Source organism: Onychostoma macrolepis, chromosome 21 (assembly GCF_012432095.1).
Source record: "Onychostoma macrolepis isolate SWU-2019 chromosome 21, ASM1243209v1, whole genome shotgun sequence".
In the NCBI taxonomy this organism is placed as follows: Eukaryota; Metazoa; Chordata; class Actinopteri; order Cypriniformes; family Cyprinidae; genus Onychostoma; species Onychostoma macrolepis.
In genome coordinates, this window is record NC_081175.1 from 15,899,870 (window position 1) to 15,925,867 (window position 25,998).

The 25,998-nt window shown below is 36.3% G+C and overlaps 1 protein-coding gene across 2 annotated transcripts in view; it reads right to left on the minus strand.

The window, feature by feature from the left end:
* Positions 1 to 25,998, minus strand: part of myo7ab (myosin VIIAb) — a 44,833-nt gene that overhangs the window by 16,939 nt on the left and 1,896 nt on the right. The window contains exons 3-29 of one of the 2 annotated variants that reach the window (XM_058758084.1): positions 19,660 to 19,723; positions 19,112 to 19,225; positions 16,495 to 16,647; positions 13,763 to 13,947; positions 13,535 to 13,656; positions 11,422 to 11,564; positions 11,219 to 11,332; positions 10,423 to 10,576; positions 10,246 to 10,322; positions 7,655 to 7,774; positions 7,413 to 7,555; positions 7,072 to 7,282; positions 6,760 to 6,895; positions 5,925 to 6,031; positions 5,477 to 5,518; positions 4,614 to 4,751; positions 3,494 to 3,652; positions 3,217 to 3,309; positions 3,036 to 3,130; positions 2,869 to 2,953; positions 2,560 to 2,778; positions 1,665 to 1,982; positions 1,377 to 1,577; positions 1,061 to 1,237; positions 678 to 767; positions 377 to 504; positions 152 to 278 (exon numbers count right to left, since the gene is read on the minus strand). In XM_058758084.1, coding sequence (XP_058614067.1) covers positions 152 to 278; positions 377 to 504; positions 678 to 767; positions 1,061 to 1,237; positions 1,377 to 1,577; positions 1,665 to 1,982; positions 2,560 to 2,778; positions 2,869 to 2,953; positions 3,036 to 3,130; positions 3,217 to 3,309; positions 3,494 to 3,652; positions 4,614 to 4,751; positions 5,477 to 5,518; positions 5,925 to 6,031; positions 6,760 to 6,895; positions 7,072 to 7,282; positions 7,413 to 7,555; positions 7,655 to 7,774; positions 10,246 to 10,322; positions 10,423 to 10,576; positions 11,219 to 11,332; positions 11,422 to 11,564; positions 13,535 to 13,656; positions 13,763 to 13,947; positions 16,495 to 16,647; positions 19,112 to 19,225; positions 19,660 to 19,677 — 3,669 coding nt within the window. In that variant the 5' untranslated portion in view covers positions 19,678 to 19,723. The remainder of the gene's footprint in view (positions 1 to 151; positions 279 to 376; positions 505 to 677; positions 768 to 1,060; positions 1,238 to 1,376; positions 1,578 to 1,664; positions 1,983 to 2,559; positions 2,779 to 2,868; positions 2,954 to 3,035; positions 3,131 to 3,216; positions 3,310 to 3,493; positions 3,653 to 4,613; positions 4,752 to 5,476; positions 5,519 to 5,924; positions 6,032 to 6,759; positions 6,896 to 7,071; positions 7,283 to 7,412; positions 7,556 to 7,654; positions 7,775 to 10,245; positions 10,323 to 10,422; positions 10,577 to 11,218; positions 11,333 to 11,421; positions 11,565 to 13,534; positions 13,657 to 13,762; positions 13,948 to 16,494; positions 16,648 to 19,111; positions 19,226 to 19,659; positions 19,724 to 25,998) is intronic. The other variant, XM_058758085.1, reaches the window with a different exon arrangement.

The window sequence follows — 25,998 nt, forward strand, 5'->3', positions numbered from 1 at the left end:
GAAATGAAATGGTGAAAAAGAGTTAGGCCAGATTTGAATGATACATATTAATTTTTTTGGTTTAGGATCATTAGGAACATTAAAAATGCATGTGATCTTATTTCCTGCGGACTAGCCCAAAAATAGAAAAATAAGTTTTTAGTTTTTTTACTTTGACGAATTTTTCGGAAGGAGCAAAGCAGCCCACACAGAGGGACAGCAGGATCCAGCCACGGGCATGGCTGCTTTTGGATGTATTCTGGCTCAGCTGTTTACAGATTTGACAGTAGATCTCATCTCTGAGAGAGGAAACAAACCCAGATGCAATAGAATTCAGATAAAATGCACGTTCAACAGCTCTAGTATACCAACAATAATGCATTCGCCATGTACTGACCTGAGAGCAGGGCGTAAAATGCCATTGCCAATGATGAAGTGGAGCTTCTCTAAATTGGAGGTGGGTCGGTCTTCCAGCATGCTGTTTGCCTGCAGACTGTAATCGCTGTCGGTTAGCCGTCTGGTCACCTAACAGGGGCAGGAATAGTTTACTTTTATTCAACAAAGAAAACTTATACTGATTTATAATGTAACAAAATATTTTTATTTCAAATAAATATTATTCTTTTAACTTTCTATTGATCAAAGAATCCTGAAAAAAGTACAGTATCATGGTTTTCACAAAAATAACTGTTACAGACCTCCTCTGTGATCTTTGATTTCTTCTTTAATGTGAGGGACACCAGCTTATGCCGTACACTGTTCCTCTTCTGGATGTCAGTAGTGGAACTCTGGAAACAATGAAGAAACTCTTAGATGTCATAGCAGTAACACTTTACAATAAGGTTTAATTTGAACTAATAACTAATTAAATTTAACATTAGCTTTTTCCTTGGGTGTCAATAACTAACAAATAACAAAGAATTGATTTTTCACAGTATTTACTAGTCTAGGTTAATGTTAATTTAGAAATACACTGTTGAGTACAATACAATGTTTGTGTTTTATTATATACAGTAGTTAATAATGATGATGGGAAGATTAATTCTAATTTTCACAACACCCACCACCTCACTTGTCTCACCTCCTCATCCACCTGCAGGGCCTGCAGCTCCCTTTTGTAGGTTCTCTTCCCCAATGTCTCATAGATTTTAGTCATAACTGGAATCTTCTCACTGCCGTCACTAATGCTGATATGATATTTGGGTTCAGGGAGATCTCCCATAAATCTCAAAACAGTGATCCACACAGCCAGAGCAGCCTAAAGACATAAAAAAACCTTATATGGTCAAAGCAGCGTAAATATCAAACAGTAAACCTGTAAACAATAACATGTCTTATTATTAGTATAAATAATACTTTAAAATAAATCAATAAATCAATAAATAAATAATGCATACTAGCTGATCTCCTTCATCCTCATGGAACAGCAGAGGTTGTTTCAGTGGCCGCCGTATATATGTATGTGTGGCATTTCCCTGAAAGTAGGTTGCAGCAAACTTTGCAAACTTATACTCTGACAGGTCTTCCTCTTCATCATCAGGAAGTGGAATAGGTTCATCAATGACTTCCTCAAACTGTCTTGGAACTTTCTCGAGATCCTGTCACATCCAAACAAAATCAAACTAAGATAATGTGAAAGCCAGGCAATGTAAGTTACAGAGATTAATAGTCATAAAGTCCCACACCTCAAACCCTTCTGGTGCTTCACCCTCCAGGTTGGGAAGAGAGTTGGTGCTGCCCAGGAATCCGAACATCTTGTCCACCATGTCAGAGTCGTTGACCGGCTCCTGTTTTTCTCTCTCCATCTGCTCCAGAAGCTCCTTTTTCCTTCGTGTCTCATCCCGCTCTGCCTGCTCTCTCTCCTTCTGCTCTTGGTCGAACTGGGCCAGACGCTCCTGGTGCTTCCTCTCTGCCTCTGCGCGAGCCCTACGTGCCGTCATCTGGTTCCTCAGATGCAACTCTTCAGCCAGACGCTGCTGCTCGGCATCTAACCGTCGCTCCCTCTAAACAGAGAAAGAACAAACTTTATTGCAACACAGTTAAGTATTTGCTTGTCTGAAGGATGGATGGATGGACAGATGGACGGATAGACAGATGGGTGGGTAGATGGATCGACGGATTAATGGATGGATGGATGGATGAATGGATGGATAGACGGATGTATGGATGGGCGGACAGATTGGTGTATGGATGGACTGACGGATGAATGGGTGGGTAGATGGACGGATGAATTTGTGGATGGATGGACTGATGGATGGATGGACGGACAGATTGATGGATGGACAGATGGATGGATGGATGGATGGATGGATGGATGGGTGGATGGACAGATGGGATGGATAGATGGATGGACGGACGGATTGGTAGATGGATGGACTGATGAATTGGTAGATGGATGGATGGGTGGATGGGTGGGTGGATGGATGGATTGATGGATGTACGGGTGGGTAGATGGATGGATGGGTAGGTGGGTGTATGGATGGACGGACGGACTAGTAGATGGATGGATGGATTTATTAATGGATGGATTGATGGACAGAATGATGGATGGATAGATGGGTAGATAGATAGTAGATTTACCTCCAGTCTGAGACGCTTGCACAGTCTACGTGCTATCATTCCTCGTGCATAAGCCTGGATTGTCAGGACCGCATGGAAGCGCTTTGAGAACGTCCGCCGCACCAGGAAGCCACGGCACCAGGCCTGGAGCAGAGTGATGCATGTCCTGGATGCTTGGTACGCTAGGTACAACTTCCGTGACCTATACAAGGCCTGAAGCCGTAAGAAACCTACACGCATCTGAAATGAAAGGATAATTATAATCAGAGAAAACCTCAGTGCATATTACTGTATGTCTGCTTAGGTTTCACTGAGAGCATGCCAACTCACCACAGCGTAGTGCTTTCTGGAGATGTAGCCTCTCCATATTCGCTGGATTAATGTCACAGCCTTTCTAACCCTTAGGAAGTTAGTTCTGGAAAACAAAGATGTTAATTTAAAAACATGTTTTAGATGTCAATTTTTTTGTTTTTTGGCTGCTCTTCTTTTTCTCGTACCTCTCTTTCTGACCTCTCACAGTCTTCTGGATGAGAATGACCTTGTCAGTGATGGTTTTATCTCTTTCAATTTCCAGCTGCATGTCATGATGATCCTACAGCAAGTATAGACCAAGTATACAATTTGTCACAAATATAAAACAAAGCCAAATCTTCAGAAAAATGTTTACTTGTGGCAAACCTTCAGAAAGATTTTTGTCTTTCCTATCTGCCAGTCATCATCTCTCTCTAGAACTGACACAACAATGCGCTGAGAGGTCCCTCGCAGATCTTCCTGTAAGAGGACACAGATTCAGAGCTACTTCCTAACAGCAAATTGTCAGCACTTCTCAAAAAATATCACCAGATGACAAGTGCACAGAAAAAAGCTTTAATAAGAGCTGTCAAGCAAACAACATACTCCAGACCTGCACGTCACATCTGTTGACTGCATTAACACAGTAACACTTTAGACTCGCCTGTTTGAAGGCTGGTTTGACCCCAGGCATAAGAACCCGATAACGGTCCACAAACTCAGCGAATGTGTAGCGTATGGGATATCCAGCTCTGCGTATGCGGATCGTTTCCATCATCCCGGAGTAGCGTAACTGCCTGACACACAGTCCTCTATCAAACATCTGCAGAGGAGAGAATGAGTGCTGGTATTCAGGGCTCAGTAAAATTTTTATCTGCAAAATTAGGATTATATCTTATGTTAAGACAAATTTATCTTATTATTGATTTATACAATATATCAATTTATCTTTTTGTAATAATTAATATTTTCGTAAACTTTAAGCATATATCTAACAAAATGTAACTAGAAAAAAAGTTATAAAAAATATTCTCTGCAAACAACCCTAGTAAAAAAAATAAAAAAAAACTATGCCATAATTTATTGTACCTGAATTTATTGTAATAATTGCACCTGAAGTATACTTGCAATAGTTCCACTTTAGCACGATCAAATATACTCCAGCATATCTTTAGTTGGACTTTAGCACTACCTCCACACAATTAAAGTGCAATAAGCACAAAATTAGTTGTTTCAATTGAGCAGACTTTAAGTATACCAAAAGTAAAATTTCAGGGTATTTTTATTAAGCACATAAACATGTACATGTATTTGTAGAATACTTTCAAATACATTTAATATATTTTTCACGAAGGAAACTCCTTGATATCAATTTTACTTTTAAATGTTACTTGTTTTAATAATTTGTTGATAATTTGACTGGAAAACAAGACAAAAATACTGAAAGAAGAATTTTAGATTTTTTTCTATCCATCCATCCTCAATACCACTTGTCCTATGTAGGATTGTGGTACATGAATGAATGAATGAATAAATGAATGAAACCTTCCATCCATTTGTCCTATGTAGGATTGTTGTAAATAAATAAATAAATAGATAGATAAATAAATACATAAATCCACCCATTCTCTATATCATTTGTCCTATGTAGGGCTATGGTAAAGAAAGAAAGAAAGAAAGAAGGCTGTGGGCCTTCACGTCATCCTCATTGTTGAGCCCTAATCAAATGTTTAAATGATCTGCATCTTATCTTCAAACACATACAAAGACACTGTTTTACTCACCATGGGCTTTTTGAGCTCATTGGGTTTAATACAGCGCACAAAGAAAGGCTGACACACGCTCAGCGTCCTCATGAGCAGCTCGAGCGAGCGCTTAAACTGACTGCTCAGAGTCGGGGAACGCTTCCTTGTCTCCATTCCCTGAAAACACAGAAATTCTCCCATTAACATCACACAGAAATAAATTAAACTCACAAGAGAGGACCTCACACAAAACCACACATCACAAAAGCACATCACACAAAACTACAACAAATACCCATACTATAAACCTCACAAAGACACCAGTTCACCTTTCTGCATGGCCCTTTTTTGGTCCAATCTTTTCTTCTTTCTTTCTTTCCTTTAATAAATGTAATTTTTTCATACTCTCTCCCTCTCTCATCACATTTCTTCGGGATCTTCATTGCTTGCTTGTATCCTTCTCTGTCGATCTCTCTTTTTGCGGTTATTCCATACACTTTCCATGCAAATGCTTTAAGAAGGCATTGTAAAGAAAATCTAGTAGTTTCTCCCTTCCTCAATCTTCACTCAGCGCCAGGAAAAAGAGTAAACGGAATTTCTCTCTCGCAAAAAAAGAAGAAAAAAACTCAAAATAATGCTGAAAAACACCAATGAGAACAAGCCTCATCTAACTTGAAACAGAATCTGTCTGTGATGACTAAAGTTTTTCCTCAATTCATCTGGAGAATAATGCCGCTGTTAGAGCTATTAAATTATTCTGTCAGCCTGCCCTTACCGACTACTTCAACAGAACCCATTTCCAAAAGAGAAGAAAACCACAGGAATGAGTTTTAGTAAGGGACTATTGAGAAAATGTAGTTCAGTAGGAGTCTGAGAGGGACACAAACCACACCATTGATTACCTTTTGAAGGGATGCAGTGGGCTCCAAATAGCCACATAGAAACTGAGGCCAAAAATAAGGTAAAAGATTGAGGGACAGAGTGAGGATAGAAGAGAGAAAGAGAGAGAGACAGAGACAGAATTGAGCCAAGTCTGTTGAGAATCAGCCCAGAAAGATTAGGGCTGACATTACCAGAGAGAGAGAGAGTGAGTTACAGCAGCAGGGTTAGTCAGACTGTTCTGACACTGTCACACAGAGTCATGATAAAGACTCAGGCTAAAGTTGTCTCATTTGTAGCAGTCACTTCTCTCGTACACTTCAAGGGCAATTATACTAGCTTTTAATATGCAACCCTGACATAAACCCGCATGGCCAGCATTTGGCCCTCAGAGATCTGCGGCCTCGCTGGCGTGTCGTGAGCATATTAATGCTGAGCAAATATGGATTCGGTATTGGAAAAGGGCATCACCATAGCAACATCAGCTTGGAAGATCTGCTTGATGAACTTGTTTTTGGACGTGTGCACGAGTTGGATGATGTCACTGTGGAGGCTGTCTCGGTTTTTCTCCAGGAAACCTGAACAATGAACCAGGAGGGGATTAGGTTAACTTTTCAATGGAAACATAAATATTGTCATGGGCTTAAGTACAGTTAGAGCCAAAAGAGTGTGTCATCCTGATGGGGCTTAATGATGCAATAATGACAGACTGATTGTATATTATTCTTGCTTGCTTATCAAGCAGCTATTTAGTAAATAAGGAAAATATAGTCATGAAGTGTCGATCTGAGTTGAAATTAGAGACTGAAAAGTGGAAAATAATTATATTGTATTATTTTAGATACGTACAGAAGTTTAGGGTCTGTAATATAATTTAATATTTTTCAAAGACACCTCTTACGCTTTACCATGGCTGTATTTATTTGAGCAAAAAATCAGTAAAAACAATAATATTGTGAAATATTACAATTTAAAATATCTGTTTTCTAATTTAACATAATTTAAAATGTTATGTATTCCTATATTGGAAAAGCTGAATTTTCAGCAGACATTACTCCAGTCTTCAGTGTCACATGATCCTTCTGAAATTATACTGATATGTTGATACGTTCATATTATTAACAACAATATTATCTTCACTTTGAGAAACTACTGTATTCTCAAGTACAGTGTTTTAGAGATTAGAAACTGAAATTATACATAGAAATTATACATGCATTAGATTCTTTTGTTGTAAAGAGCTATACAAATAAATGTATTATTATTATAACTATTAATATTAACTGTTTAATTCAGTAATGTGTACCTTTAGTTTCATAGTGCACGACTCCAGCAAAGTGCTGAACGCCAAACTGGGTCTCGTGACTGTGCTTAGGAGGGAAGTAGTTGGTATTAAGTTTGTGCTGGGAGTTTAGCTTGTTCAGCATGGTAGCATCTGTTCCCTGCGAAATACAGCATGAAAAGAAACACAGCACACAGTCATGGCTAGATATCCTCTGTTCAACTGAAAAAATAAAAACAATGATGGAAGATAGGCACTCAGAACTGAACCAGCTATGTTCTGTGGTGCTCTATGGAAAGTCCAAACGCACAGCACATCAACAAACTCAAACTTTACCTTTGGGAACTTGCTCTCCTCATCAATAAGGGAAATGATATTCATAGGTTTCATGGCAATCATATCCAAGGCATCCTGGTTGTCGGTGAACTCAATGTGCTGCCAGTTGATATCTTCCAAGTTGTACTCCTCCTGCTCCAGCTTGAAAACGTGGCGAACGAAGAATTGCTGCAGGTTCTCATTTGCAAAGTTGATGCACAGTTGCTCAAAACTACAGCAGGAATTAATAAGATTAGTACCAGTTTGACCAAAAAAGGCTTTTTAGGTGCAAGACCTGAGGCAGACCAGTTGTGTTTGCAGAAATTAAAACAATCTAGAATTTTCTATTTACTAGTACTTACCTGTTAATAGTGAAATTCTCAAAACCGAAGATGTCAAGCAAGCCTATAGACCTGCGAACAGTCTTGCTTTCTGTGGAAGGAGTCCTATAGATGGCAGCATTGATTTTATCCACTATCCACACAAATAACCTGCCATAGATTCCCTGATGGAGACAAAAATCGCCCACTTAGTGGATATTGATGACTTCTGTGACAAATTGAGAATCAAAACTGGGCCGTTTATTGATTTGGAACAATCTCACCTTGACAAAGGCGTCACGGACATCCAGCCCCTGATCCACGCTGAGAGGGGTGGACACACTTTCACCCCTGGTGATCAGTGTACGTGTGGTCAGACAAGTCATGACGTCCTGAGGGTCTACCTGCAGAAAGAACCAGCATAGTTCATTGACAGCCGGCCAATTCAATAACTGGTCAAAGGTAAATATATGACGATATGTAGGCTACATTTAAAAAAAAAAAAAAATACAGAAAGGTTATTGAATGCTTATTCATAGTTATACTACAATATTAATATATTTACTTTATTTACAATACACTGTTAAAATTAATGTTCAGAAATAAATAAGATTTTTTTTTGCACAGCATAGATGTGAAAAATTATTAGTGCAAATTAGGAAAATTGGTTAATTTATTAATTATCAAACTTGACTAATAGGGTCGAATTCAGCTCATTATAATGACCTTGTTGAAAAAAAAAACCTCTTGGTAACACTTTACTTAAAGCCTTTATGTATAATTCATTATAATAGTAGTTTTAATGCATTAATTATGCCTTGTAATGCACCTTATAATGTACAATCTAATGAATAATTGTAACCACAGTTAATACATTATAACACTTATCAAATCATTGTTACACTACTATATTTTAAATTTGGTTTTAATTATTTACAACAAGATATTATGAAATAAAATGCACATTATGAATAATTATAATGCATTATATCCTCTAATAACCTTTGAGAATGCATTATACATTAAGGCTTTAAGTAAAGTGTTGCCAAATATATATATTTTTTTTACATTGAAAGTGTTTGACTAATGCATAAATTATAACATTATTTTCTTACATCTGTCAATTCAAAATCGAATTGATTTATCCAGAATAGTATTGAAAGTCAAATTTAATAATCTACAGAATTTTAAGATCAATAGAAATTTTACAAGCAATAAGATACTACTGGTTTTTTTTTTTTTTTTTTTTACAGTGTAATTAAAATATGGTGCACTCAAAGTGTATTGATTCTCAAATGTCCCTTTCCGACTATGCTTGTGATATTTTATATCTTACCACCAGGGGGCAGAAATAAGCAAAGAAAATGATTTTAAGATACAGCATTGAGCCACAGCCATTTAAATCAAACTGAAAACAGAACAAAGATTGTGGCCAGTGGAAATATGCAGAAAGCCGTAGAAATCATAAAGACTGACAGCAGAGTGCTACCGGCAGGAAGTCTGAACAGACTCGTCACGCTGTGCCACTGTCTACGATAATAACATTAGAATAAAAGTCTGATGCTCACTAATGACTACATTTATCTCAAACTCCCCTCCCTCAACTACACAGATAACGCAGTACCACAGAGCTAATGAGAAAGATGAATCTGAACAAGACAGCAGAAACAAACCCCTTCAAGTAACAGCAGCTTTGAGATGGCAATAAATGGATGCAAAAATGTGATTAAACCAAAGCTAATAGACGTGTACAGAGTTAGTGCAGAGCAATGACCTTTTACTTTATTCACATTCCTTATTCTACACAATTCTTCAGCGGAAAATATTCAGCGAACGTTACCTGACCTTACCTAGGTTGTGTGGTCTATTGGTAAATGTTAACTAAAGCTATTTGAGCATAATTTTAGCAACTCACATTCAAGTCTCGCTCCATTCTAGTAATGAAGTCCCACTTTTTACCATTCACTTCATTTCATAGCTTAAAATAAAGTCTCAGACTAGAATATCTTGTTTCTATGGAAGCTAGATAAAGTTTATAATAAGAAAGCCACATTATGAGATATACATATACACTGTGAGATATAAGGTCATAATTGTGAAATATAAAGTCATAATTACAAGACAAATATTGCTATTGCGAGATATAAAGTGACATTGTGAGATATAAAGTCACAAATATGAGAAACAGAGTTGCAGTTACGAGATGGAAAATGTACAGTTAAGTCAAAATCGCAATAATGCAAAACAGTCACATTGTGAATCACATGAAGTCACAATGTGAAATATAAAGTTGCACATTCGGTGATATAAAGTCACAATTACAATAACTAAAATTGTATAGAAGACAAATTGTGAGATATAAAGTCACAAATATGAGAAATAAATTTGCAGTTATGAGATGGAAAATATACAGTTGAGATATAAAGTCACAATAATGCAAAACAGTCAAATTGTGAGAAAGTCACAATGTGCGATATAAAGTCGCAATTATGATAAATAAAATATCAGTTGTGAGATACAAAGTCAAATTGTTAAATATAGTCACAATAATGTGCAACATTATTACACAAAAAGCCCATTTTGTGATATAAAGTCGCAATTACAATAACTAAAACTATAGGAAGACATATTGTGAGATCAAGGAAGTCACAAAGTCACAAAATCAAGGAAGACTCACTTCGTGAGATATGAAGTCACATATTGTGAGAAATAAAGTTGCAGTTACCTTTTTATTTATTTCTTTTCGTTCTGAGGTGGAAATGAGCATCCATATGTTTCACTCAAACGAATATCACAGTACGGAAATAAAAAATTGGGTTTCAAATGGCCATTTATGTGACTTTATAGCTCTCTCGTGCATTCACATGAACCTCACCTCCAACAGCGTGGCTGCTTTGGCCAGGTCCATTGAGCGAACCACCACACAGGTATCCAGGTTCTTCAGCGTTCGAGCTGTTGGGGCAACACAAATCATATGTGCAATTTAGCTTGTCTGTAACGTCTTGTGGGTGAACAATTATTAAAAATAACATCTTCCATTAACACTATCCACCTTCAAAGCGCAGGTTGCCCATATGCAGGATGGCAGCCAGCAGTTTGGAGATCTCCCAGTTTTCAGTGTCAGTAAACATCAGGACCTTCATGGCTGACAGAATGCTGGAGTACTCCTTCATATCATTCCTCCCCTCACACACTGTACAGTTTCCCTGAATGACAGGCCAAGAGAGAAAGATAGAGTGGACACGTACACGCAAGCCTTTTACACACTCTCTTTGTTCCTCTACTGCCACTAGACAGATATCAACAAGCAAGATATGTTTTCTTGTTATATTAACGGAACAGTTCACTCAAAAATCTGTTATCAAACCTGTATGACTTACTCTTGTTTCAAACCTGTATGACTTATTTTCTTCAATGGAACACAAAAGGAGAAATTTTGAAGAATGTCCTGGCTGCTTGTTTCCACATAATGAAGATGAATGGGAATTGGTGCTGTCAAGCTCCAAAATGACAAAAAGCACTATAAAAGTATCATAAAGCAGTCAATATGACTTCAGAAGACTTGGAATACAATGCACAATTCATATGTGCCACTTATATACAACTTTATGCCATTTAAATTGTCATTGGAGCAAGAGAGACCCAGTTTTTTTTTTTTTAATATTCTTCAGAATAATTACATTTTGTGTTCCACAGAAGAAAATAGGTCATTCAGGTTCAGAACTACATGAGAATTTTCATTGTTGGGTGAACTATTCCTGTAATAGAAAGATCTATTCAAATGCTTTCATAAGGTACAGGAAAATGCATAGAAGTATATTAGTCGTCGGATAAAAATAGGCCCTCACCATAGTAAGATAATTGTAGTCTGTGGCCAGGCCCAGGCCTAATTTAGTCTTCTGATCAGGGCTCATGCCTGCCAGCATACAGTAGAATACATGGTAGTTCCTCTCATTGGCTGCCTGCAAAGACAGTTAAATACAATCACATCACTGACATCACCATAATCAATAGCATGAAAAAGAGACTCGTTCTGCCGATCCTCTCTCACCTGTCTGCAAACTCTTGATTTCTCCAGCAAGTACTGCTCGACCTTTGCCCCCTCGATAGCTCCTCGCTTGTTGAAGTGAATGTCTACGTATTTTCCAAACCGACTGGAGTTGTCATTGCGTATGGTCTTGGCATTACCAAATGCTGTGGGAACAGGGTAAACAAATCTCAATCCCACGGCGTTAGACATTTATTGAACACACAGAAGAACAAAGCCCTTCTGACTTTCATAAATGTTGAACAAATCTGTGAATTCAAGCCTCTTTTTTCAAATCATGAGTTGGAATTTGAATTGAGAATACACTGCAGAAAACATTTTCTAATTTCTCTCTATATATTCACACTTTGAATTTAATTCAAATATTAATATACATTTCTTGCATATTTTTATGTATATATTTTACGCATTTTTAGGTAAATGTGTTCAAAAGTCTGAAAAATCTGTGTGTAACTTTAAGGAACATCACTACCGAACACCTTTTTTCTGCAATTAAGCACACTTTTTTGGAAGTTATTCCATAACATTTAGTTTTTATATGTATACCACTGTTCAGAACTGTGCTAGTTAACCATGTACTGATTGGCATCTTCGAGCTGGGTTCAAAATGATCTAAAATTGTTACTGCCAAAACATTTGGTGGAGTTTCGGTAGTTGACAAAAGACAAAAACAGTGACAAAAGGGAACACATAATCCTCATATTTGGGGGAAATACAATAAAATTGCATTACTTCACTAAAATTTTGTTTATTTTAGTATGTTTTAGAATGTGAGTTAAAATTCTGTAATGTGATGTGGTCACCACTAAAGCATTACTGTCACTTCCGAAAATGTGCAGTCACTACTGAAGTATGGGATGTTTTGTCAAAAATAAATGTTATGATAGTTTTTGGTTCAATGTATTTTCAAACTAATGAATCCTTAACTTTGAAATCAGTAGGATCAACTTTTTGCCTTTTACAAATAAAAATTGTAAACAAATCTCATAAATTACACTTGAAATATTGTTAAATATGCAATTGTTATTGATTTACCTCTGAAAACATTTAAATAAAATAGCAAAAATATATAGATATATATTTACAATGTAGATGTAAGCAAAATCTTAATAGGTCAATATAACCCTTCTTATTAAATTATATTTTACTGTGTTTCTGTAGTGACAAATTTGTGGAGAGGAAAAATATTCCAAAACTTCCTGAAAATACAATATGAGAATTAACTGCACAATTAATAGAAATGTGTACCTTGCTTGGATATTATACAATTTGCATACATACATACAAATATTTTGGAAAAATAATTTTTTTTCAAGACGTTTCCAACTCCAACTTTGGACCAATTCTGTAGAATGGTCATATATGTGCGTGTGTATATTAATTTTACATAAATTTCTTTCATTTTAAATTTCAAACATCACTTATTAATATAATTTCATGCTTTTGAACATGCTACTGTATGAGTGGTACTGTATGAATAATAACTGATGTATGATAACTAATTCACACAGAAAAATGAAAATGAAAAATTATATATTAATTTTATTAATGCATATTATTTTATTATTGTATTAAAAAACTATTGAACTGTATTAAACATGATTTTTATTCCTACTTTCTTAAAATAAAATTCAAATTACAAAAGTTTTATCCTACTAATTTTAAAGGAATATTCAATTCTATTCTGATTGGCGTATCACCCTCCTTTCACAGTACAGTGTAATTAACAAGTGACACAAGTGTTAGTTTATCAACACATTTTGGTAAACAAACAGTCTTAGTTCTGGCTCAAAGCCTGAAGCTTGATCATGAGGCTTATGCATGTGAGAAGCTGGGCATGAATCCATAGGTACTGATAAGGTACAGAAACAAGAGGCGTTAACCCCCTTTCACACTGACAGTGATTAAATTGCTGGAGGTCACAAGCCACTTGAAATCAAGGAAAATCGCCAACTCTCATTAAAAATGGATGATGTCCGGTTGCCTCGTCACTCTACATCACATTCAGTGTGAATGCTCCTTTACTAATAGGGTGAAGAGTAGATCACAGGGCCGTGTTGTGACCTAGCACTGAAGCAGGTAGACGTTATGTCATTAGGGTTAGAGATGATCTGACCTTCTAAGATAGGGTTGGCCTCCAGAACCTGCTGCTCAATCCAGGAGTGTTGGCCGCTGATAGCTGCCAGGAACTGTAAGATGAGTTTGGTGCTCTCCGTCTTCCCAGCTCCAGACTCACCGCTGAACACACATAGTCAACACAGTTATGGGCACTAACCAGTGAATTACATTGAGGTAAAAATAGAAGACACTTAAACTTACCCTAAACCTTTACAGGCTGATTTACCTGATGATGCAGCATTGGTCCTTGTTGTTTCTTTGCATACTGAAGTAGCAGTTGTCTGCAATGCCAAAGATGTGTGGCGGCATCTCTCCTATCTTTTTGTTTGTGTAGAGGCGGATATGATCAGGTGTGTAGATGGGCAGGAGCTGGTATGGATTCACCGCTATCAGGATTGATCCCGTGTACGTCTGAAATACATTATTGTAAACACATAACTGAGTGGTTACAGGGCTCCAGACTAAAAAAATAAACATTTGCAACAATAAGTTAAAATCTAGGCACCGCTGGTGACAATCGGGAGACATTTGCATGTGTAAACACATCTCCTGAGGTGGCGATGTAGTAACGAACACATAGCAACCCGTGATACCTGATTAACAAACTAATGACCTTATGTGTCTGTTCTGAGTCTACTCTTTTTAATAAGTTAGGCAAAAAGATTCACAAAACAGTTTTAAACTTGTTTGCAGTTTGAACCAGACTCGCTCAGTCAGTGAATGACTCATTACTGAAGACACAATTGACTCCCACGAGTCATTTCTGGTTATGAATCATTACATAAAGGAAACTTTCTGAGTAAGATACTGTATAACTTTGTAAAACTATTGTATATTGTATAACCAAACGTTTTTTTAAACACTATACACTATAACACTATATACTTCATCTATGATTTGATCATCATTCTGAATCTGATCCAGATGTAATCTTTTACAAAAACATGATTTCTCAGCTTTTTGTTTCAAATGTTACTTTTTTTTCATGAAACTTGCCCACATTCATTTTTTGATAAAAAAGAATGTATGAAGCTAGAATAAAACATTGACTTTTGTTTAAAAACAGAGGCTCTGTTCTTTCCTTTGACAAAATGCATGTTCATATATTCATACAACAAAATATTCTGGGGGCAATGATTTTTTTTCTAAAAATGATCAAAAATGCTGGCAGTAGTTGGAAACTTAAAAAAATACTGGAAGGGAAGGAGTTAAAATAATTTCCTCAATATGCAGATACAAGTAACTGTATTGATTTTTAAACACTGTATAATCATCTATGACATTTGCATAACATGCTGTAATCATCATGTAACATAGTTTTTCCTGTTCCTCTTTCAAACTGTCAAACTGATGCCATGACAGGTTTTCCATGTTTCAGCTCTTTTGCTCAGTTGCATAACATCAATGAAACATATACCTTTAATACCATCAAAATACAAATTTGGACAAAGCACAGTTTAGGCATTGTGGGTGACAACTGGTGGTCTTTATGAATCAGTCAAACCCATCAATTTACTACAATGATGTGCTTTATACCATCAAGAAAGAGCAAGTGACAAGAAACTGAAGATTGGAAAACCTATGACTTTCTAGTTAGATAAAAAGTAAATAAATCTGAGCAGCTAGAACACATTTCCATACAAATGAATCCTAGCAGTGGTGTACCTCATGAAAAGAGGAATGACCCTAAAATAGGATATTTTGCCTATGCCAAGTAATTGAAATGATTCAAGCATTATTTTAAAAGCCTATGACAAAGTTACAATGCATTAGGTATTCTAGCGGTGAAAATGGCTAAAGGGGATTCATTGATGAAACAAAATAAAAGGTCACATTTCACAAAGCCAATTTTCTGCAGCCTGAAACAAAAACAATGAGCAAAAAAGCTATACCATCTAAGAGACCAAAACAAATCATTCAATCTTTTTACGGAATGAAAACACATGCCCTGATTTCACATTCGGCAAATGTTACAACGAAGGTAAAATGTTTTGGTCTCCATACATTGTACAGTCATAAATCAATGGCAATATTCTAACGACAGTCTATTTTTCTGAATGAACGAGCTTTGGAGCATAAAATCTTTAAAAAATGTATGAATACAGCGACTTAGAATTAATGCTAAGCAGAAACAAGCCAATGCCATCTGAAATTTAAAGTTAACATTTTGCCCATTTTACTTTAATAATCTGATGTAATTCTTTGTGAAAAACATCTTGACATTTGACCTAAATATGAATCTGACTGTTGGTTAACATTATTCTAAAGTCTGTGTGGTCTAAATGTTGCATTTTTTGAAGCAATGTGAGATGTTAAAGGGATAGTTCACCAAAAATGAATTTTACCCCATGATTTACTCACCCTCAAGACATCCTGAGTGTATATGACTTTCTTCTTTCAGACGAATACAATCAGAGTAATATTAAAAAACGTCCTGGCTCTTCCAAGCTTTATAATGACAGTGAATGGGGGTCGAGATTTTCAAGCTCAAAAAACTGCATCCATCCATCATAAAAAAATACTCCACACAGCTCTAGTGGGTTAGGTGTAGCATAAGCTCTGGTGAGAATATGCTAGTCTCACGAGAACCGTGTACAACAGTTAGTGGAAGCTAGAGATTACAGTTTAAAGTTTTTAATATGTATATTTTTCTTACAAAATCTTTACTAACCCCCCAGAGCCGTGTGGAATACTTTTTATGATGGATGGATGCAGTTTTTTGAGCTTCAAAATCTCGACCCCCATTCACTGCCATTATAAAGCTTGGAAGAGCCAGAACATTTTTTAATATTACTCTGATTGTATTCATCTGAAAGAAGAACGTCATATACACTCAGGATGTCTTGAGGGTGAGTAAATCTTAGGGTAATCCAATCATGAAGTTTCCCATGCTGCCTTAGATTCCACAGTAATAAAATGAACATCACCAGACAGAGAAATGTTAAAGGTCACGCTTACATATATGACCCTGTCGTTGTAACGGATCAGGAGATTTCTGAGGATACCAGCTTCATTCAAGTCCCCAAGACGAATCATGTCCTCCACCCCATGAATGGAGGTTGGGTGCATAGGTTTGATGTTTGTAGCATTTTGAAGAGAGATCCGCTGCTCCTACATAAGGGGAAAATACAGACTATTACTAATAAAACTGATAAAAAATTCACAATTCACTTAAAGGGGTCATCGGATGCCCATTTTCCACAAGTTGATATGATTCTTTAGGGTCTTAATGAAAATTCTTAACATACTTTGGTTAAAATTTCTCAATGGTAGTGTAAAACAACACCCTTTTTACCATGTCAAAATCAGCTCTGTTTTCAGCAACCCGTTTTAGTGTATGTTTCTTTAAATGCTAATGAGTTCTGCTCACCCCGCCCCTCTCTTCCATGGGGTGATGAGCCGTTCTCATGAGACTGTTTACTTTAACCTCGGAACTTACTAACTAGCATGTTATTAGGAAAGGTGATTTGCAAAGATTCATAAAAGAACCTTATACTCACTTCTTCTCTGTAGGTGTGGCTGGATCACGAATGATTCGCGTGAACATAAACGCATTTAGGTAGAGTGGGGGCGCATTCACTTCAAAATCAAAGTTAATCCACTGCGTCTTCAGCGGCTCACATGTCGGGAATAAATGATGACTGCTATGTTCATTATTACATCAAACAACAAAACACCTCAATTGCTTAGGAGCCATTCTTGTCTACTCCTGCTCCAGCATTGAAACAATGGCGGACTGATGACAGCTCACTCAGGGCGGGTCTAAGGTAAAACACCGGTGTCAATCAACAGTTGTGGGAGGGGCCTGGGTCTGTGTGACGTCACACAGACTGGCAGCTGAGAATGGCTTGATATGAAAAAGGGAAATGATTTAAGGAGATTAAAAATCCACTGGGTGGATCAGGGGCGGCAAGTACTCATGATTTTTGAGAGGGCATGAGTCGGGGGTGGGGGGGTCTCGTCATGCTTGTCATGTGACAATAGCACTGTATAACTGATATAGGCTTATGTTTTATTTTTTTTAAATTTATTTATTCAAAATATTTTCCAAACGTGTTAACTATATCAGGAAATATCTCAATTCTCAAACATGTGTATGAAAATGCATTTTGCACCTTTATAGATTATGTTATTTGATCTATAATGGGTTGATGGGCAAAGTAGACTAAATGCCTTTCCACACTGAGCACGAAAAAACGAAACGAATATTGGACGCGATGACGCGCTGGAATCCTATGGATGCTTCCACATAGACCGCGAACATTCACGCACCGAAACTGCAAATGTTTTTTTTCCTCCAGTCCGACGAATCTTTTCAGTTTCCCAAAGTGAAAATATGGGCCGTTCAATAAGATTTGAGCTAGGATAACTTGACAGGAGCAGCTGCTGTTACATAAAAGGGTGAGAATGGTGGCGCTGTTTCGAAAACCAATGTAAACAAACAACGAAGAAGAGTATCCCGGATAAGAAAGTGGATGCTGAGTTCTTGTTATCGTTGGTATTTGAGAACAGATTTATTCTCACATGTTCTTCATACAGAATAACATTTCTAATAATTCTCCACTGAATCATGTGATCTGTAGAGCACCGTCTGTTTTCTTCGATGTGCGCGAGTGTAATGAGTCGAGCGCGTTCACTCTAGATCTTCCGTATTAAAAAAAAAAAAATAGAGTGAAACATTTTTCTACCCATAATATGAAAGCAAATAGACATGATTATGACGATATATTTTCTGTATGTTTTGTATGCAGCTATATGCATACATATTTTGTATGCAGTATTTTTTTTATAGCAAAGGATGTTTATGACAAATAGCGTGCAGACGTGAATTAGCAGAAGCGAACATTCGTTTCACGCTCGGTGTGAAAGCACCTTCCGTCGGCGATTCGCCTCGCACTCATAGGCCTTAATGGTGTAATCTATTAACTACACATGATAACCAGACTTTTTACTTAAGTACCAGATATTGGTGTCATGCCATAAAATATTTTTAATACGATTGACATTGTATTATATACTTGATATTGTATAATATTGTAAGTTACTAATTATAACACTTTCAGATACATTTACATTATCAAAGAACATTTTCATTCTCTGATTGGCCATTGCATTCATAAGTTCAACAGCATCGTGTGTGATTGGTTATAATGCAGTGCTTTACAAATGCTCAGCGCCAGCCAGCGAACTCAGATTTGAATTTAGCAGCTGATGATGTGCCGCACTAAATGATCTAATCACACCGGTGTGATTGTATCAAATATAAAAAATATTATTAGGCTATTTTTTTGTCTTTTGGAAGCTGTATTCAAAATCCACTTGGCTCAGAAATCTGAGGGGCCACTTTGAATGGGCATGACGCCTCTGGGGTGGACCTTTATCATTATAGGGTGGTTGTGTACACACACTGCCAACACACATTTCAGTTCAAACAACTTGTAAAAGTGCATGTCGCATCCGATGACCCCTTTAAACCTCCTTTCTGTTCAGTAGATAAAGAACATTTATAGTTTACTAACTGGTCTTTTCTCACATATTGGGCACTATTAAGAGTAGTACACACTGAAAGGCCCACCTTTCCTTCATCATCCAAGACCTGGATATGACCCGAGTCACAGAGTTTGACCACGGCGCCAACAGGGACGTCAAACTCACGGCCTGTTCCGAGGTCCAACCAGACATAGTCCCCCTATGGGACAACCCATCAAAAACCAAATCTTTGTCATTGGAAAAATTCACAAATGATAGCAAAAACAATCATTTAAAGGGATTGTTCACCCAAAAATGAAAATTCTGTCATCCTTTACTCACCCTTCACTTGTTCCAAAGCTGTATGAGTTTCTCTCTTCTGATGAACACAAAAGAAGACATTTTGAAGAATGTTGGTAACCAAACAGCTGATGGTAGCCATTGATTCCATGTTATTAGTTTTCATATTATGGATGTCAATGGCTACTGTCAGCAGTTTGGTTACCAACATTCTTCAAAATATCTTCTTGTGTGTTCGACAAAAGAAAGAAAGGAACTCCAACAGGTTTGGAAAGCATAAATGATGACAGAATTTTCATTTACGGGTGAAAAAGTAAAGAAGTCGAACACTGAGCAAGAGCATAAGAACCTTACCTGTTGCAGAATGACCATGTTTCTGGTTTAGAGTTTTGACATTAGAAGTCACCATGTGAGGGACCTAAACAGGATAAAAACAGAAGGACATAAAAAAATCATTAAAAATTAAATGTAAAATTAGATCAAATTAAAAAAGATCAAAGCAAAGATCAAATAAACCTGCTGTAATGTATGAAATTAAGAAATATATCTATAGGAATGAAACAGACTGTACATGACAGCAAGTTCCACACCCTAAGACTTTGCAATCAATTATTTAAAAAGATATTAAGATCTTTTTAATAAAAGCAAGAACCTGTGAGCCTGTATCAGAATAGCCTAAGTGTACTCTGAAGACACATTTTCTAGAATCTGATCAAAGATTCTCATTGCATCATAAATTTTAAAACTACCCTGTTGGGGCATATTTAAAATTACAATGAAGGAACATTTTCACAATATAGCTTTATCAGAAAGGATACTGATCCCCAGAATATTAAGACCAAAAACATCTTTAACTTTGCAGAGGACAGAATTGCTAATTCTATTAACAATGTGGGTCAAACTACAGAGTAGACACTGCCCCAGACAGACCAGACCAAACATACAGTACATAAAGGTCAGCAGAGCTGTTCCATGGGCTAAAATTTCTGTTTTTAAACACAACTTTATAGAGGAACACAATTCATTAAACACCAGGAATAGGTCAGTGCAGACACAGCACATTAATCCTAAACCCATAAAGTTCATCACTGCTGCTTCTGGGGTGACACTTGTGTATTAGTAAACATTCAAATATTTTAAATTGATGAGTATTGTTCATTACTATTTCCATCTGTGATAACAACAGAGACATTAATAACATTGTTAGTAATGGCAGTTCAGGTTTATATTTAGTATATGACATTTTAAATAAGCCATAAACCTTTTTACAAATAAAAACATAACCAAATGAACAAATAAATGAATAAAAGCTATGTTTCATTTGATACATTTAGATGACCAACAATAGCTTATCGATATTTGTATTCTACTTCTCTGTAAACAACATATCTCTCGTAAGATTTGATTCTTCTCTACTGTACATACACTACCATCCAAAAGTTTGAGTTCAGTAAGAATTATGTTTTCTAAAGAAGTCTCTAAATGTTCTCTAAGGCTGTATTTATTTGATTAAAAAAACAAAAACAAAAAAACAACAACAGTAAAAAGAGTAATATTGTAAAATATTACAATATAAAATAATTGATTTAGTATATTTTCTATTTAATTTTTTAAAATTATATTTTGTTCTTAATTTTCTAATACATTTTCAAACTTAATATATTTTAAAATGAAATGTATTCCTGTGGCAATGCTGACTTTTCTGAGGCCATTATTCCAGTCAATCATTCTAATATGCTAAATTGCTGTTCAAGAAACCATTTCAAGCTTTGTCAAGCTTTTGTACCAAACTGAAAGTTCAAAAGAACAGTATTTATTTGAAAAATATTTTTTTCTAACAATGTCAGTGTCGTTACTGTCACTTTTCAATTCAATTATTCAAATGCAATTACTGTACATGCATCCTTGCTGTATAAAACCATTAATTACTTTTAAATAAACAAAAATACATAAAAATAAAAAATCTTACTTATCCTCAAAGCTGGAACGGTAATGCACTATACATTTCCTCTAAGCGCTACATGACACCCTGAGCAAATTCTCTATCACAGGAAATAATCAGTCAGGTACAGTTGAGGATGCTAGATCAGCCATTGTGGCATCCGACCCTGCAATGAAAACCACAAATCAGGGTTTATTTTAAGATAAGATTGAGACTGTCCACACCTTGGTTGTTAGAAACACATTATCAGTACTACAGGATATCATTCAGAATGCCTTTTAAATAATATACCTCTTGTAGCAACTTCCTGATACCAAATATACTTGATGCATGTATTAACACACTGCTACTGAGGATAATTACACAGCTGTGGAAGTAGATCCAATAATAGTTTTATTCAGGGAGAGCTTCCTAATATCCTAACACACTACATGTCATTACAACCAGCATGAAGCACAGCACATGAAACCCAAAAGACAATGAGCTTCCCTCACTGATTTAAAGGCTAATAGACTGTAGTCTGGAATTAGTCACTTACACTGACAAGAAGAAGCTAATGGATTGAACGTTTCTATGATTGAGAGGCACTGACATAACTGTCCCCATTATAGCATCACTGAAAGAGCCGTCAGGAGTGCAGATAGACAGCTTAGATGAGCCTGTGCACTCTGCTAATTGGCCTGCCGAGTAGGTCAAAGGGACAATTTGCACTGTCAACCCCACACAGATTCATCTCTAAGCTTTTCACCACCGTGATTAAGTAGCAACGTTCAAGAATAACTCTGTAGTCCTTCTCTATATTGGCAGGGTTTTGTGCACCTTTGAATGGTTTTCAAATGCAGTCGAAGGTCTGATCACTAAGAATAATCAATATCAAACCTCAGAAACTTCAAGCCACTGTTGATCTTCGAGCCCTCTTTTGATCAATGAGTGAAAGAACTTGCATTAAAGAAATATATTCCACGTTCTGGGTTCCGTTCAAGTTAAGCTTAGTCCACAGCATTTGTGGCAAATTGCTGATTATCACAGAAATTAATTACCATGTATAACTCCTTTTCTTTTAAGAAGAAGAAAAGATTGGGGTTTTACTTACTATTTCAATAACATAGCCACAAGATGTAAACAATGTGAGTTTTAATTTGAATTGTGTAAAAAAAAAAAAATCGCTTACTGACCCTTTGTGTAAATTTATGTCCAATTTTACAACCTTGTTGCCATCATAATGCAATACCATGATCCCCAAGTACCTAAAATGACTGCAAAAAATTATTTAAACGGCTTTGCAGTGCTAATAAGACACACATTTGAACAGAATGCTAAATTTAAGTGCTTTAAAAAGGATAAGCTTCACATTTCTGCTTTTAAATCATCTAACAACTGGCCCTATTCACTTCCATTGCAAGTTACTTGCTGTAATTAAAGAAAATAACGGTCCAGGCCAAACACACACGGATGGATGAAAGTGACGTGACATACGGCCAAGTATGGTGACCCATACTCGGAATTAGTTCTCTGCATTTAACCCATCCAAAGTGCACACAAACACTGTGAACACACACCCGGAGCAGCATATCATGTTGGGGGTTCGGTGCCTTGCTCAAGGGCACCTCAGTTGTGGTATTGAGGGTGGAGAGAGCGCTGTACATTCACTCCCCCCACCTACAATCCCTGCCGGACTTGAGACTCAAATTCGCAACCTTTGGATTACACGAGTCCGACTCTCTAACCATTAGGCCACGATTTGTTACCACAAATCTGCGTCCAGGGTTAGTACATACTAAATCTCAGGTTAGATGGAGCATGGGGCACATCAGGTGAGATTGTAGATTTCTGACTAACTGCTTGATTTTAGTTAAGTTGTTATACAGTTGCATTAACTATGGGGGGCTAGATAAAATATTATTGGAGTATTAGCATGGTTCAGGCATACTTCATAGTACTAGCCATAACCTCTGGTTATTGTCTCAGCTTTAATTAAGTTGTATGTTGTTATATTAACTATCGGGGGCTAGGTATATGGTACTAGCATAACCTCTGATTATTGTTTGAGCTTTAGTTAAGTTGTACGTAGTTATATAACTATCGGGGGCTAGACAAATAGTACTAGCATAACCTCTGATTATTGTTTGAGCTTTAACTAAGTTGTTACATGGGTGACTGTAGGGGGCTAAACAGAACCACTATTTAAATAATGGTAAGCATGGGCGACCTATTAAATAGTTAGTCATAACCTCTGACTAATGATCAGACTGGAGAGTTTGTGATCGTGGGGTACACGTAACTTACATCGGCTGGCGTGATACACCTTACAATAGTAATCAACGTTAAGCCAAAAAAAGCAGTCAATTTGACCTGGACACAGAATATAACTTTAAAATCAACAAATGGATTAGTTTTATTACATTGTCGTTATTTTTTTTATTATTATTAATATCATGTTAATTTACTTAATTTTATACACACATACTTTATATATACATATACATATACTGATATTTCCTACTGACAAACTACATCAAAAGATGGAAATAACTGACTTAAACCATTTTCAGCTGGTGAAAATACTAGTGTTCTAATAATTTTGGCCACCACTGTATATAAAACTTTTGTATATTGTTTATTAAAGAAGCTTGCTTGGTTTTTGATAATGTCTGTTAATTGTTCTTGTTCATAGAACTATGCTGGCCTGTAACTAATGTAAAAAACAAATATATGTAATGTATACTAGCTTTGTTACTATAAAAATTAAGTTGAAATAACTTGAAATAACAGATTTTGGTCTCAGATTTTCAATTTGGCCTTTTGACCCCACTTTTAGCTCACACAAGAAACAGTTATATTGTCCTGAGTGGACACATCAATATGGCAGATATATTACATAATAGAATAACTGATTCAATGCTCCAGACTCCACAGGGTTAAGCGGAGCAGCACCCATGTGGCCCAGAGCAGGTCAGGTGAGCAGCGGGAGTCTTTAGGAGCTTACACAGATTCCTCTGGATAAGCTCGCCACCAAGCAAACTGTCGTTTGAATATTTCAGCTGAATCATTTCCTTATGCGTAGCTTTGTCTTTCAACACTGCATAACTGATTATTACTTTACCTGCGTCATGAGCAGCCATCATAAACAATACCTGGCTTAGCTGCCTCACAGATCTATTTTTAGAGTTTGATAGGTCCATGTCACTATTATCAGGTTAGATGTGAGAATGTAGTTTAGGGAGTGAGACTGAGGCATGTGTTTCCTCATGGCACACTCAATAAGTAGATTAGCATGGATGTTAATCACATAGATTAAGCACAATATAAATACCAATTCTGGTTTAAAAAATGTGATATTTGTTCATGAAAAACCAAATTTGGAAAAGTGGTACAATGCCTAAATGAATTAATAGTTTGGTATAAATATGTCGGTAGATGCACTTGGCTTTTGCAAATTTGAGTTTTACAAACATTGAGAGACATGCAGTATGTCAGTGTGTCACATGGTCAAACAAAGAACTGCTCTCAGCATTGTCCTCTAAACTGAAATGCACACAGGCTACTTTGAGAAATGATTTCACAAGAAATTATTCACAAGGATACCGACTTGTGGTTAATACAGGCTCAATATACTTTCACATTTTATTCTACATAAATACAAAAAAACATACACACATCAATAATACCCACTTGTGATGTTTTTAAAGCTATTACTTGTCACAGTTTTGTTGTGTTTACAATCATTCTTACAATCTATTTTAACTCAAACTTTCAGGAAAACTTTTTTTTTTAAGTGCACCTATTATGCAAAATTCACTTTTACATGTTGTTTGAACATAATTGTGTGTAGGCAGTGTGTGTACACAACCACCCTATAAAGATAAAAATCCACCTGCTCCTTTTTTTTTTTTAAATACTTTTTTTAATTTTAATTTTTTAAATTTTATTATATTATATTAACAGCATAGACAGCAGTACTGTATATTATGCTGCTGTCACTTAATACACAGATCTAATAAAACATGCAATTTATTTCCAAGATGTTTACCTTTACAGACATAACCAACTGTGTGTATTTGACAGTTTAAGCGCAACAAGACATGAAAGAGAACTTATTTTAGTACTCACATGCCGAGTGACAGCCCCTTTCTGTGCGCGTGCTTCAAGATGTGTGCACTCAGAAAACTCTGTATCAGGAGTTTAAAATGATATGGCTTTAAAACCCATGATTTCAACATGATAGACATGATAATCAAAACCTAACGGATGCTTTGGCGTAGATCGTTTATATCCAACGTTTAGCTCTTCGCAACTGGAGATTGTATTTTGGCCACAAAACTCATAAAAGTCTGTGAAGAAATTCATTTGTGATGATTATCATGATGAACAAAACATGTGAGAATCATAAACTTTTGTTGGTAACAGTATTTTCTGCAGTAATCCAAAAGCCAATGGAAAAATCCTATTGGGTTTTTGTCAAGGGATCCAGGGTGAGGCTACTGCCAAGCTACCCATACTTTTAAGTAATTAAACTAGTTACTAGCTACATTACACTTATTAGTTTTAATAACCGAGTTGAAAACATATTGATAAACCGTAGCATTTAACATTTGGAAATACATAACTGAAAACTAGAGATCACTGCTGAAAATTTACGTAGAAAATTTCCACAAACCGTGTTTTAGTTATTCGCTCCCACACACTGGCAATTTAGAGAACAAAGCATCTGGCAGAAATGAAAACATTCCGCTATATTGTTCTAGCACATA